Below are 12,511 nucleotides of genomic sequence, written 5' to 3' on the forward strand. Positions count from 1 at the left end.
GACACTCTCAGCACTTACTGCACATCAAGCTAGAGCAGCAAATAGATGGAGATTACATGAGTCGGACTGCACTCACATATGATATTAGTATTTAAAGGAATAGTTCACCAAAAAATGAAATTCATTCATCATGGACTCACCCTCATGCTGATGAATACTCCAGAGTAGTTTGTTATTCCTCAAAGTGAATCTGGAGGCCGGTTCCTAGTCCAACCAAAACTTTATATGACAGTAATAGGGCCCGACACAAAAACGTCCATAAAACTACACAAAAAAACATTTAATATTCCTCCACACTGCTCGTCCACTGTAATCCAAGTGTCCTGAAGGGAGATAGTCCAGAGTTTACTGGAAACAACCTCATTTAGGACATTTTTACAGCCTAAACAGTCCTGTATTGAATTTGCTGGGGCGCGCTCTCGTGTTCGGCCTCCCGGGTCTCCAGATGCACTAAATAAAAAACAAAAACAAAACAAAAATTCATCAACATGAGGGTGAGTCACTAATGACTGAATTTCATTTTTTGGTGAACTATTCCTTTAACTGTACCAAGCCGGTGCATATTCTCATTTGTCCAGGTCATAGTATTTCAAAGGAGGTTAAATCGAAAGCAACTGAACTTAGTTATTTGTCTAGGAAGACGTTTCACCTCTCATCCAAGAGGCTTCATCAGTTCATGTACGCAGCTGACCAGGCTGGGACTGGTCCAACTATCTGGTGTGGAGACTCACTATTTAACCTCTTGTGTGGGCGTTTCACAAGGGTGATGATGTCACTGGTTCCCTTTTGTGCTCCAAGTGCCAACGACAGTAGTTGGAATGACAGTCGTTGGTGGGAAGTTGGTTTCGACTTCGTTAGTGCCCTATTGTGTTCTAACGACAGTCGTTGGAGTCACTTGCCACTTGTGAACAGTAGTTGTTCTTTGAGGCTAGATTGTTGAGTCTCCTGGGAAGGGATGAAAGGGCAGCATTGTAAATTGGGGATAGGTGGTGTCTCAGACCTCCTCCCCTGTTGAGGGTTGGTTTTTCTACTTTTACAAAAATGGCTTCTTTAACTCCTCTTTCAAACCATCTGTCCTCTCTGTCTAGGATTTGGACATTGCTGTCCTCAAAGGAGTGGGCTTTCTCCTTGAGATGTAAATGTACAGCAGAGTCCAGTCCTGAGGAGTTTGCTCTCCTGTGTTGGGCCATGCGTTTATGCAGTGGTTGTTTTGTTTCTCCAATGTAGAGGTCTTTGCATTCCTCGTTGCATTGGACTGCATACACCAGATTGCTTTTGTGGGTGTGTGGTGTTCTGTCCTTGGGATGTACCAGTCTCTGTCTGAGTGTGTTGCTGGGTTTGAAATACACAGGGATACGGTGTTTGTTAAAGATCCTCCTGAGTTTTTCTGATACTCCAGACACATATGGAATGACTATGTGTCTTTCCATATGTGTCTGGAGTATCAGAAAAACTCAGGAGGATCTTTAACAAACACCGTATCCCTGTGTATTTCAAACCCAGCAACACACTCAGACAGAGACTGGTACATCCCAAGGACAGAACACCACACACCCACAAAAGCAATCTGGTGTATGCAGTCCAATGCAACGAGGAATGCAAAGACCTCTACATTGGAGAAACAAAACAACCACTGCATAAACGCATGGCCCAACACAGGAGAGCAAACTCCTCAGGACTGGACTCTGCTGTACATTTACATCTCAAGGAGAAAGCCCACTCCTTTGAGGACAGCAATGTCCAAATCCTAGACAGAGAGGACAGATGGTTTGAAAGAGGAGTTAAAGAAGCCATTTTTGTAAAAGTAGAAAAACCAACCCTCAACAGGGGAGGAGGTCTGAGACACCACCTATCCCCAATTTACAATGCTGCCCTTTCATCCCTTCCCAGGAGACTCAACAATCTAGCCTCAAAGAACAACTACTGTTCACAAGTGGCAAGTGACTCCAACGACTGTCGTTAGAACACAATAGGGCACTAACGAAGTCGAAACCAACTTCCCACCAACGACTGTCATTCCAACTACTGTCGTTGGCACTTGGAGCACAAAAGGGAACCAGTGACATCATCACCCTTGTGAAACGCCCACACAAGAGGTTAAATAGTGAGTCTCCACACCAGATAGTTGGACCAGTCCCAGCCTGGTCAGCTGCGTACATGAACTGATGAAGCCTCTTGGATGAGAGGTGAAACGTCTTCCTAGACAAATAACTAAGTTCAGTTGCTTTCGATTTAACCTCCTTTGAAAAACTTTAACTGTACCTCACCATCGTCCTTCAGCTGATGGTGGAGACTGACTGGTCAGTATCAGACACAACTGTGATCTATCTATCTATCTATCTATCTATCTATCTATCTATCTATCTATCTATCTATCTATCTATCTATCTATTTTTTCAAACCCTTTGTCTCTTTTTTCTCTTTTTCTTTCTTTCTTTCTTTCTTTCTTTCTTTCTTTCTTTCTTTCTTTCTTTCTTTTACTCCTTCATTTGTATTTTACAAAACTTCTTTCTATCTTTCCCTCTCTATCCATCCATCCATCCATCTACTTCATTCTATCTATCATCCCCCTCTCTCTTTTTCTTCTTTCTTTCTTTCTTTCTTTCTTTCTTTCTTTCTTTCTTTCTTTCTTTCTTTCTTTCTTTCTTTCTTTCTTTCTTCTACCCCATTTCTTTTTACTTCTTTGTTTCTTTCTGTCTTTCTTTCTACTCCTTTTCTCTTTCTTTGTTTCTACCCCATTTCTTTCTTTCTTTCTTTCTTTCTTTCTTTCTTTCTTTCTTTCTTTCTACCGCTCTCTGTATATCTCTCTCTTTCATTTATCCACCCCAATTTCTTTCCTTCTTTCTTACTACCCCTCTGTCTCTTTCATTCATTCTCTATTCTCTTTCTATCTATCTATCTATCTATCTATCTATCTATCTATCTATCTATCTATCTATCTATCTATCTATCTATCTATCTATCTATCTATCTATCTATCTATCTATCTATCTATCTATCTATTTTTTCAAACCCTTTGTCTCTTTTTTCTCTTTTTCTTTCTTTCTTTCTTTCTTTCTTTTACTCCTTCATTTGTATTTTACAAAACTTCTTTCTATCTTTCCCTCTCTATCCATCCATCCATCCATCTACTTCATTCTATCTATCATCCCCCTCTCTCTTTTTCTTCTTTCTTTCTTTCTTTCTTTCTTTCTTCTACCCCATTTCTTTTTACTTCTTTGTTTCTTTCTGTCTTTCTTTCTACTCCTTTTCTCTTTCTTTGTTTCTACCCCATTTCTTTCTTTCTTTCTTTCTTTCTTTCTTTCTTTCTTTCTTTCTTTCTACCGCTCTCTGTATATCTCTCTCTTTCATTTATCCACCCCAATTTCTTTCCTTCTTTCTTACTACCCCTCTGTCTCTTTCATTCATTCTCTATCTATCTATCTATCTATCTATCTATCTATCTATCTATCTATCTATCTATCTATCTATCTATCTATCTATCTATCTATCTATCTATCTATCTATTTTTTCAAACCCTTTGTCTCTTTTTTCTCTTTTTCTTTCTTTCTTTCTTTCTTTCTTTTACTCCTTCATTTGTATTTTACAAAACTTCTTTCTATCTTTCCCTCTCTATCCATCCATCCATCCATCTACTTCATTCTATCTATCATCCCCCTCTCTCTTTTTCTTCTTTCTTTCTTTCTTTCTTTCTTTCTTTCTTTCTTTCTTTCTTCTACCCCATTTCTTTTTACTTCTTTGTTTCTTTCTGTCTTTCTTTCTACTCCTTTTCTCTTTCTTTGTTTCTACCCCATTTCTTTCTTTCTTTCTTTCTTTCTTTCTTTCTTTCTTTCTTTCTTTCTTTCTTTCTTTCTTTCTTTCTACCGCTCTCTGTATATCTCTCTCTTTCATTTATCCACCCCAATTTCTTTCCTTCTTTCTTACTACCCCTCTGTCTCTTTCATTCATTCTCTATTCTCTTTCTTTCTATCTATCTATCTATCTATCTATCTATCTATCTATCTATCTATCTATCTATCTATCTATCTATCTATCTATCTATCTATACATCTATCTATACATCTATACATCTATCTATACATCAATCTATCTTTACATACATGGAAACCATTAGGTTTAAGTTACTGTTTTATGTAAATGGTGCTTTAGAAATAATTTCTAACAATATATATATATATATATATATATATTGATAGTTATTAAATAATACTACCTAAAAAATAACTAATGATTAGCAAGAGTGGGACTGGGACTGTCTGCTGGTCTGTCAGGAATATCATGCTCTTACGTAAAACTGAAATAATGCTTCTACAGAGACACATGTTAACCTCTGTGGGTGTATAAACAGAAGCATGTGACAAATGCCTGTAGAGAATCTGGCCTTCTCACCAATAATCATGTGAACCAGAGTGTCAGGCTCCCAGGAAATAACATGAGCATAGAAACGTTAGACTCAACGTTTAAGTAAGAAGGAAACAGCCACGCAAACATCTCTGGACATATCTCATTCATCCACGTGCTGGAGCTTGTACAAAGCTGTTGTGTGTCTTTGAACACCACATCAAATCTGATAGAGCTGGGTCAGTGAAGAGGTCAAAGCCGCATACAGATGTGTATGTGTTACAGTAATGGAGACATACACATATAGATTGACAGGACTGGTGAGGTACAGTCTGTAACAGGTCTGTTTGTTTCTATCATGTTTGTCTCTGACTTGACTTTTGACTTTCGGTGTCCAAACCAGGTTCTAGGGGACATTTGAATACGTGAGGCTTTGGACTGGCTGGTTTTGCATACAAGTTGTTGACACTGAGTCCACTCAGACAGACTGATGGAGCCATGCAAATGGGCATCTGGGAGTGAAGCAAACTACAGATTCACACAAAATTATGAACTCTACTTTATTCTATTAAAGGGGACATATTCTGCTCATTTCTGCTTCTTGACATGGTACCTTGATGTCTAAAAGTAATGTTAGTAACATGCTTTGGCCAGAAAAACCAACAGATTGAGCACAGCTGGGTTCTCTACACACCAGTTTCACAGCCCTGCTCTAAACGGTCGGTTTAGCATCTTCGCTCTGGTAATGAGGTAACCATGGGAGCGAGGGCTTGAATGTTCATTAAATTAAAACAGCTTGTTAAGAGACACATTTTCTGACTGGTAGTTTACAAAATATTGACGTAGTTGTCAAAACTGACGTTTAAGGGGTGAGGAGGCACTCCAGATACGCAAATACACATACTAAAACAATGAAAAAGTGAGTTTTGCATAATATGTCCCCTTTAAATTTGGAGTTATGAAAGAATAAACAATTGTACATTTACTGTGAACCGCGTACTATATACTGTATGTGCAAGTTGTTGCTCCCATAGTGAAATATCTAGACTGCTCTGGGTCTCCTTGGCACTATCGAGCATTTTAGCCTCATTCAGCTCTTTGTTTTGGTTTTCCAGCAGCTACTTTTAAATTTCTTTATTTGTCTAACGTGAGAGAAACTTGTCTTGTGCAATTCTGTACAAAAAACCCAAACATACTACTTTATGATGCAAGAACACACACTACTCACAAAAAGTTTAGGATATTTGGCTTTCAGATGAAATTTGCACTATAATGCACTTTAATCTTTACAGATGAACTTAATTTGACCTTCTCTAAACGTTTGAATGCTCATGTCCAACTGTTCAATGTTTCAGTTTTTATAACACAACACGCTGTTCTCTAACAAGGTGATGAACCACAAACATCACAACAAGTCTGATCCATGAATTGACCACTTAATGTTCTGCTTCAATGACAGTTTGTATTGAAACAGTCCTCTTCATCATATAACAATCCATCAACAGTACCTGTCCTGGACCTGTGGAGGCTTCAGATGATGGGATGTTGTCAGAGGGAAGTGTCCACTGAGCTCAGAGTGTCATCAGCGGGTTGAACAGAGACACAGAGAGACTGGAAGAGTCACAGAAAGACAGAGAAGTGGACGTCCTTTGGCCACATGACAACTTAGTGACACATTGACATGTTTTCTTGTGGTATACCCACCACTGTTGTTAGCTTTTGTTTCAATGTTTGAGATGAAGAAATCATCAACCCATACTTCTACTTAAAGGGTCAATGAGGAGTTTTGGAAAAGCGTTTTTACAAAAAAATGTAGTGTTTTCACACTACATTTATGAGCCTCCACGCACCATGAAATTCTTTGACCGGCGCAAGACAGACTCATGTTTTCATTCATCAAGAATTAAAGTCAGAGGTTCAAAGACGATCACATACCGTCGTAGTTCCCACCATAAACTGCGATTCGGAAAAGTTTGGAAAGTAAAGAAACGCTGGTCGGCTCAACCAGCATTTCCGCCATCACTAATAATAACAAAATAACGATAGAGACAAAACGATATATTTATCGAAAATGGGCCCATTAACAAGTGTGGGTAGCGGAGATTCATCCACATTAACGTGAGACTTTTTTATAACCAAATATAAACTCCTCGTTGTCCCTTTAAATGCCCTGTTTTCATGATATAATATCATTGTAGCATGAACATTTGACATTTTCTATAAATGTCACCTGAAAGTTGAATATCCCCAACTTTTATTTGTGGGAGTGTTGTATAATAAATTGGTTATTATATAACAGTATAGCAAGATGTGCAAAGATGGCATATCTCCATACATTCTTCACACAATATAGGCTATGCATAGATTTTTTTTTTTTAGATTTTATTTATTTGCACAATTAACAAAAGAAGAAAAAACAGCATAAAAACAGCAAACCAGTTGTGCAGGTGAGATTAAAGAAACCCAGATGGGTTTATAAGAGAAATCTCACCTCATAAAAACAAAAAATAAGAGACCACAATAAAATCGCATATCTCCAGTTGTCAGAAAGATAGATGGAAAACCCTCTATATGCTACAACACCAGTAGACAGACACAGTTGCTACTTTGTCAGTATCAGTGTTCTTCACTTATTTCCATTCATTCATCATAAATAATCAATTTCCAAGGACAGCAGCATGTACAGATGACACTGCATGTATGCTACAGCTGCAGACTGTGTGTAAACCAAGCAGTGCTAATGTTTACCATGATAACCATCTTAGCAGGATGATTGATTGCTGACATTAGCACTAAACACAGAAGAACATGATGGGAGCATCAGTATCAATTGAGTGATGTGGGGATTTCCGTCTGTGAGCAGGGAGTGCCCTCTGCTGTTCTGTGATCTGCAGGGAGGAGGGGGAGGGGCAAGAGGACATAATGTACGTCTAGTATTTCCCCTCCCCTACACACCACATCCATGGATTCATGATGACACCGCACAGACAGCAGGGCTCATAATGCTCCTATGTGTTTCAACAAAATTCAAAAGTCTTATTGAAAGTCTGAATGTTGCTGGGACAGTGTCTGTAGCATTGGTGTAGGCAGCCTATAATTGGTTCAGGCTCAGCATCTGGATTGCCCCACCCTGCCACTGGGTGAGTCTGCATGACTGCATTAGTGACTCTTTGTTTTCTGTGTTTTTTTTATTTATTCCATGAGCATGAATTAAGTGTAACTGTATTAGAATAGAATAGAAGAATTAATTAATCCTTTGCAGGAGGTGATTGTGTCACAGCAGCTCCAATAGAATAGATTAAAAAATATGGATATGATAATTAGGAGAATAAAATAATTTAGCTAGCAATACAGATGAACAATTGTGCAATGTAATGTAATGTACAAGTGCAAGTACTGTATTAAAGCAGAAGTAAGCAATCCGGTCGTTTTGACTGACTTCTTGTCAGCCGATGGAGTTAGCAGCCCCCGCCCTCGTCATGGATCTATTGGTCCTCATCCCTACGTCACCACATTCACGCGCATCCCTTGGCTGCACACACAGCCCTTCATGCCGTTCTCTCTCCTCATTGGATAAAGCTTGTAGGATACAAGGAAGTATACAAGAAGTTTTCTCCTCGGCTTACAGCAGAGCAGAGTGACTGACACACCCGTGTTTCAGACCAAACACTCTATGTAAGTCAGTACGTTTACATGACACTTGAAAAAACCGAATTATTGCCTTAATCCGACTATAACTGGACAACTGAAGTGCATGTAAACACCTTAGTCCGACTGAAATCGGAGTTGAGAACTCCGATTAAGACACCCAGATAATGAGATTGGAATTCGATTTTCTCCGTCATGTATACCTTAGTCGGAGTATAACTGGACAATGCATGTGCGCATGCTCCACAACAGTAGAGACGGCACCAAGTGGAGCAGAGAAGCCGCCCGAACCCGGCAAAGTAAAGAAAAAAACCCAACATCAGCGCCGATTCAATGCATTTCACACAGCGCGACCAGCAAGAGTGTTTTATTAAAAAAAGGAAAAAGGAAGCCCGTATCCTATTCTCAGCGCACATCCAGCCCAGACTGACGCGGCTGGTCGGGAACTGCAGTTGAGAATTTATTATTAAGCTTACTAAGTTGTTTATATCCAGTTTTTTACGAGGTGACAGAAAAGTCAACAGGACAGGCGGCGTATTAACCCACTGAAGCAACGGGTGACGCCGCATGAGGGGGCCGACGCCGTCAGTTATTCGGTTTTCTCAGTTGCATGTAAATTGAGACAAGGACTGAAGTCCGACTTGACGCCAAAATCGAATTTTGAGCATAGCTCGATTAAGCTCTGCATGTAAACGTACTGACTGATTGCTGTCGGAAGATAGAACTATTTAAGACTTATATTAACACAAACATTCCACTTACTTCTGCTTTAAATGTACTTATGCTCTACAAGTGAACTGAAAACATTCAGTAAACAGGTGCTGGAAAACTTCAGATGACTGATAGGCAGACTCTCTCAGAATTTTTTTGTTGATTTACCGTCTCTTTCAGTCTCGGGACCCTGAAGACATCAAAAACCAAACATATGGTCGATCTTCAAACTGCTTCCCAGTAAAAGAAAGAAAGAAACATGGTAAAGAGCTGTAGCTTTGTGTCCTACTGCAGGAGTAAAGCTTTGATCATCTCCAATGGTCTAATTATTCTGGGCACTGTGGCTGTCCTGACTCTGTGCAACATCTACGCCTTTAAGTGTCCATGTTCCTGGAGGAACTTCGATTATGGCTTGGCTGCCATCCTCGCTCCAGCAGGGTTGTTTTTCCTCTCTGGAATACTGATAAACAGGAGCACCTGGGACCTGGTGTCTGAGTGTCGGCTCAGGAAGTGTCAGAAGCTGTCTGGAGCCAGCGCCTGTGCACTGATGGGAAACATCATAGGTCGAGCTACTGTGGCCCCGTTGACATGGGTGTTCATCTCTCTGTTAGAGGGCCGGGCCTACGCGTGTGCCCTCAGTGAGTCTATCGACCCCTATTCACTGGAAGAAATCGGCTATGAGATGCGGTCCAAAGTTGCGAAATTCCCATGTTTACTTGCAACAGGGAAGCTGGCACCCTTCTGGAGTGAAACTGAGGGTAAACTGAAGCATGATTCTCAGGTTTGTATTGTTTTGTCTTCAATAGACTATGTCTGATGCTTTTACCTCTGTAGATACCACTCAGGTCTGTGACTTACTGATTTGTTACAGAGAATGAAAGAAATTTTAATAAGCTAAAATGTAGAATCAATATAAACTGGAATCAGCTCCACCTAGCAGCCAGGTAGGTTACAGGAAACATGTTCACAGTCTCTTGTTGTGTTGAATAATGACTAGAAGTGTTTTTGTAGAACATTGATGTGGCCTTTGAGCTTTTGGATGTAAAATGTTATCACTCAATTTTATCTTCATGGAGTTGAGTTTAATTGTGTTCTAATACAGGGGTGGTTCCAGAGTATTTTCTGGTGGGGGCACAACCGTAACAAAAATGAAGGCTGCCATTGATCGCTCTCTTGAATATTTATATTGTACAGTTACACATGTTTCATCTTGCTTTTATAGGCCACATTGAATATTTCACCTTGTTAGGAAGATGCCTATGACCTTTTCATATAGTCAATCAATAATCAACTCTCTCTTGTAAATAAGAAGTCTTAGCAGAATATGCAACACAATAAATTCTCAAAGTGAACAGAAAAATCTTATACTCTTAGCCAGTAGTTAGAGCTCAACACTATACAAACATCTCAGTGTTTTGTGTAACAGTTGGTCAATGCATGCAGAATAATCAGAACAAGCATGACTCAAATGGTCAAATTGAGAAAATTAACAATCTTACATCATTTTCTTTATTTACAGAACACTGGGATGTTTGTTGTACAGAGTTAATGAAAGGGATACTTCTCCCAAAATCAATAATTCACCAATTTTCTACTCACCATCATGCCAAGGAAGGGTTTGGAGAACTTTTGGAGTCATCAAAACGCCTTTAGAGTTCCGGCCGGGGGTCCGGCTGGCAACGTTTGTGTGCATGCGCGAGATTTGCTGCGAGATGTTCTTCTGTGTTTACATCATATGGTTTACAACGATGAACGAATATCGTCGTTGCCCTCTGGAACTCCAAAAGCGTTTTGATAAGAAAGAAAATTGGTAAATTGTCGATTTTGGGTGAATCATCTCTTTAAAGGGACAACGAGGAGTTTCTATTTGGTTATAAAAAAGTCTCACGTTAATGTGGATGAATCTACGTTACCACTTGTTAATGGGCCCATTTTCGATAAATATATCGTTTTGTCTCTATGGTTATTTTGTTATTATTAGTGGTGGCGGAAATGCTGGGCGAGCCGACCAGCGTTTCTTTACTTTCGGTTTTGTGGCGAGTCATGAGAATAACGCTGCCGAATCGCCGTTTATGGTCGGAACTACGACGGTATGTGATCGTTTTCGAACCTCTGACTTTAATTCTTGATGAATGAAAACATGAGTCTGTCTTGCGCCGGTCAAAGAATTTCACGGTGCGCGGAGGCTCATAAATGTAGTGCGAAAACACTTTGCTTTTCCAAAACTCCTCATTGTCCCTTTAAGAGCCTTAGCCATAAGTTTAGTGCTCATAGCTCTTTATAGTGAACATAGCAGTGGTAAACAGCCACTGAGCTCCATTAGGGGGGCACACAGGGTGGCCAATCAGATTACAGGGGGGTAGAAAATAAAATCTGGACTCTGGCTATGGCATGTTGAGTGTCACTGTGCCACAACAAAAATGAGTTGGACGGCAGCACAGATAATGAATTCGCTGAAGTCATGATTGATTCTAGTTGCTGATTCCACCTCTCTCTGTTGTTTTCAGATGATCGCCTGGATACTGATGGCAGTAGTGTCTCTGATGGTCCTCCTGGTCCAGTTTGCCTGTCCTGCAAGCAACCGGCAGGAGGACTTCTGGTCCCAGTACCACTCCAGTGAGAACGTCCTCTTCCAGCGCACGTTAGCGGTCCATGCTCGTCTTCTGGCTGCAGAGAACGTGAAGAGTCTCTTTGGCTTCGTGGTGCTGGATAAAGAGGAGAAGGGGCAGCTGGCTGAACACCAGACCAACTCTTCCATCAGCAGCTCACAGTGGACCGGAGTGACCGGTGTCAACGAGCGGAGTGTCTCTGTACATCAGGCTCAAAACATGGGCTATGTCCAGTCTGGAGAACGACGTGAAGTCCACAGAGGAGATGCAGGTGCTCAGTTAACAGCATCCTCCAGCTCAGTGGCCCATTGACTTCCATCATGAGGGTGTCACTTCGTTCTGTCCCATGTAAAACTTTTGCCTTTTTGCTGTTTCATATATTTCAAAAGCATGTGATGAATGAAGAAATTTGCTTTTTGGGGTTGCCGTTTAGCTCAGTGGATAGAGCAGGTGCCCCATCTGCAAAGGTTATAGTCCTCGCTACAGGTACTAGGCCTACTGGATCAAAACCCGACTCGGTGGTCCTTTGCTGCATGTCATTCCCCCTCTCTCTGTCTGCCTATTTCCATGTCTCTCTCAACTATGCTGTCAATTAAAGGCAAAAAGCCCAAAAAAGAAATGTTTTGTTTACAGAATGAACCATTCCTTCACAAGTGTAACTTATTCAGCCTTGAGGTGAAGTCAGGGTTGAACACAAAAGTGGAGTAGAGCACGCACATCCAAACGTACTACAGGTGCAGGACCAACAAAGTTAACTTAGAAAAAAGGAGTAAAGTCAGCACACTGTATCAAGCTCCTCTAATGTTTATTGTGGAACGATCAACGTTGCGATCACTGTGGATCTTCGTCACCTGGCGATACAGTGTGTGGACTTTTTCAAAGTCAGGGTTGAAACCAGTGTATCAGCAGGAGTTTATCAGGTTTATTTTGCACTTAAGCTGTCTAACTGTGTTAGGACAGTAGTTTTAAAGTCATATTGTTGTTCAGTGTGGGGAAAAATGTGATACTATCACATGTCATCCTGCACAATGTGTGGAATATGCCCCCCCCCCCCCCCCCATGAATGTTTTAGATTTGTTTTGGATTGTGTATTTGATGAGTTTGATGAGGGAAACCAAGAAATCCCATGAGCCTCTGTAGCGTAGCTCTGAGCAGCTCACGGGTCTGCTCCGCCGTTCTGAAAATAGCTTGCACCGACAACT

The 12,511-nt window shown here is 40.6% G+C and overlaps 1 protein-coding gene across 1 annotated transcript; it reads left to right on the forward strand.

The window, feature by feature from the left end:
• Positions 1-8,959: 8,959 nt before the first annotated feature.
• On the forward strand, positions 8,960-11,621 carry LOC310998036 (calcium homeostasis modulator protein 2-like; the record flags this gene model as incomplete). The annotated part of the gene is made up of 2 exons (XM_083987920.1): positions 8,960-9,481; positions 11,208-11,621. 2 exons carry the CDS (start codon positions 8,960-8,962, stop codon positions 11,619-11,621), a joined length of 936 nt encoding a protein of 311 aa, XP_083844046.1.
• Between the last annotated feature and the right edge of the window lie 890 nt (positions 11,622-12,511).

Source organism: Trachurus trachurus, assembly GCF_905171665.1.
Source record: "Trachurus trachurus genome assembly, chromosome: 15".
Taxonomy (NCBI): Eukaryota; Metazoa; Chordata; class Actinopteri; order Carangiformes; family Carangidae; genus Trachurus; species Trachurus trachurus.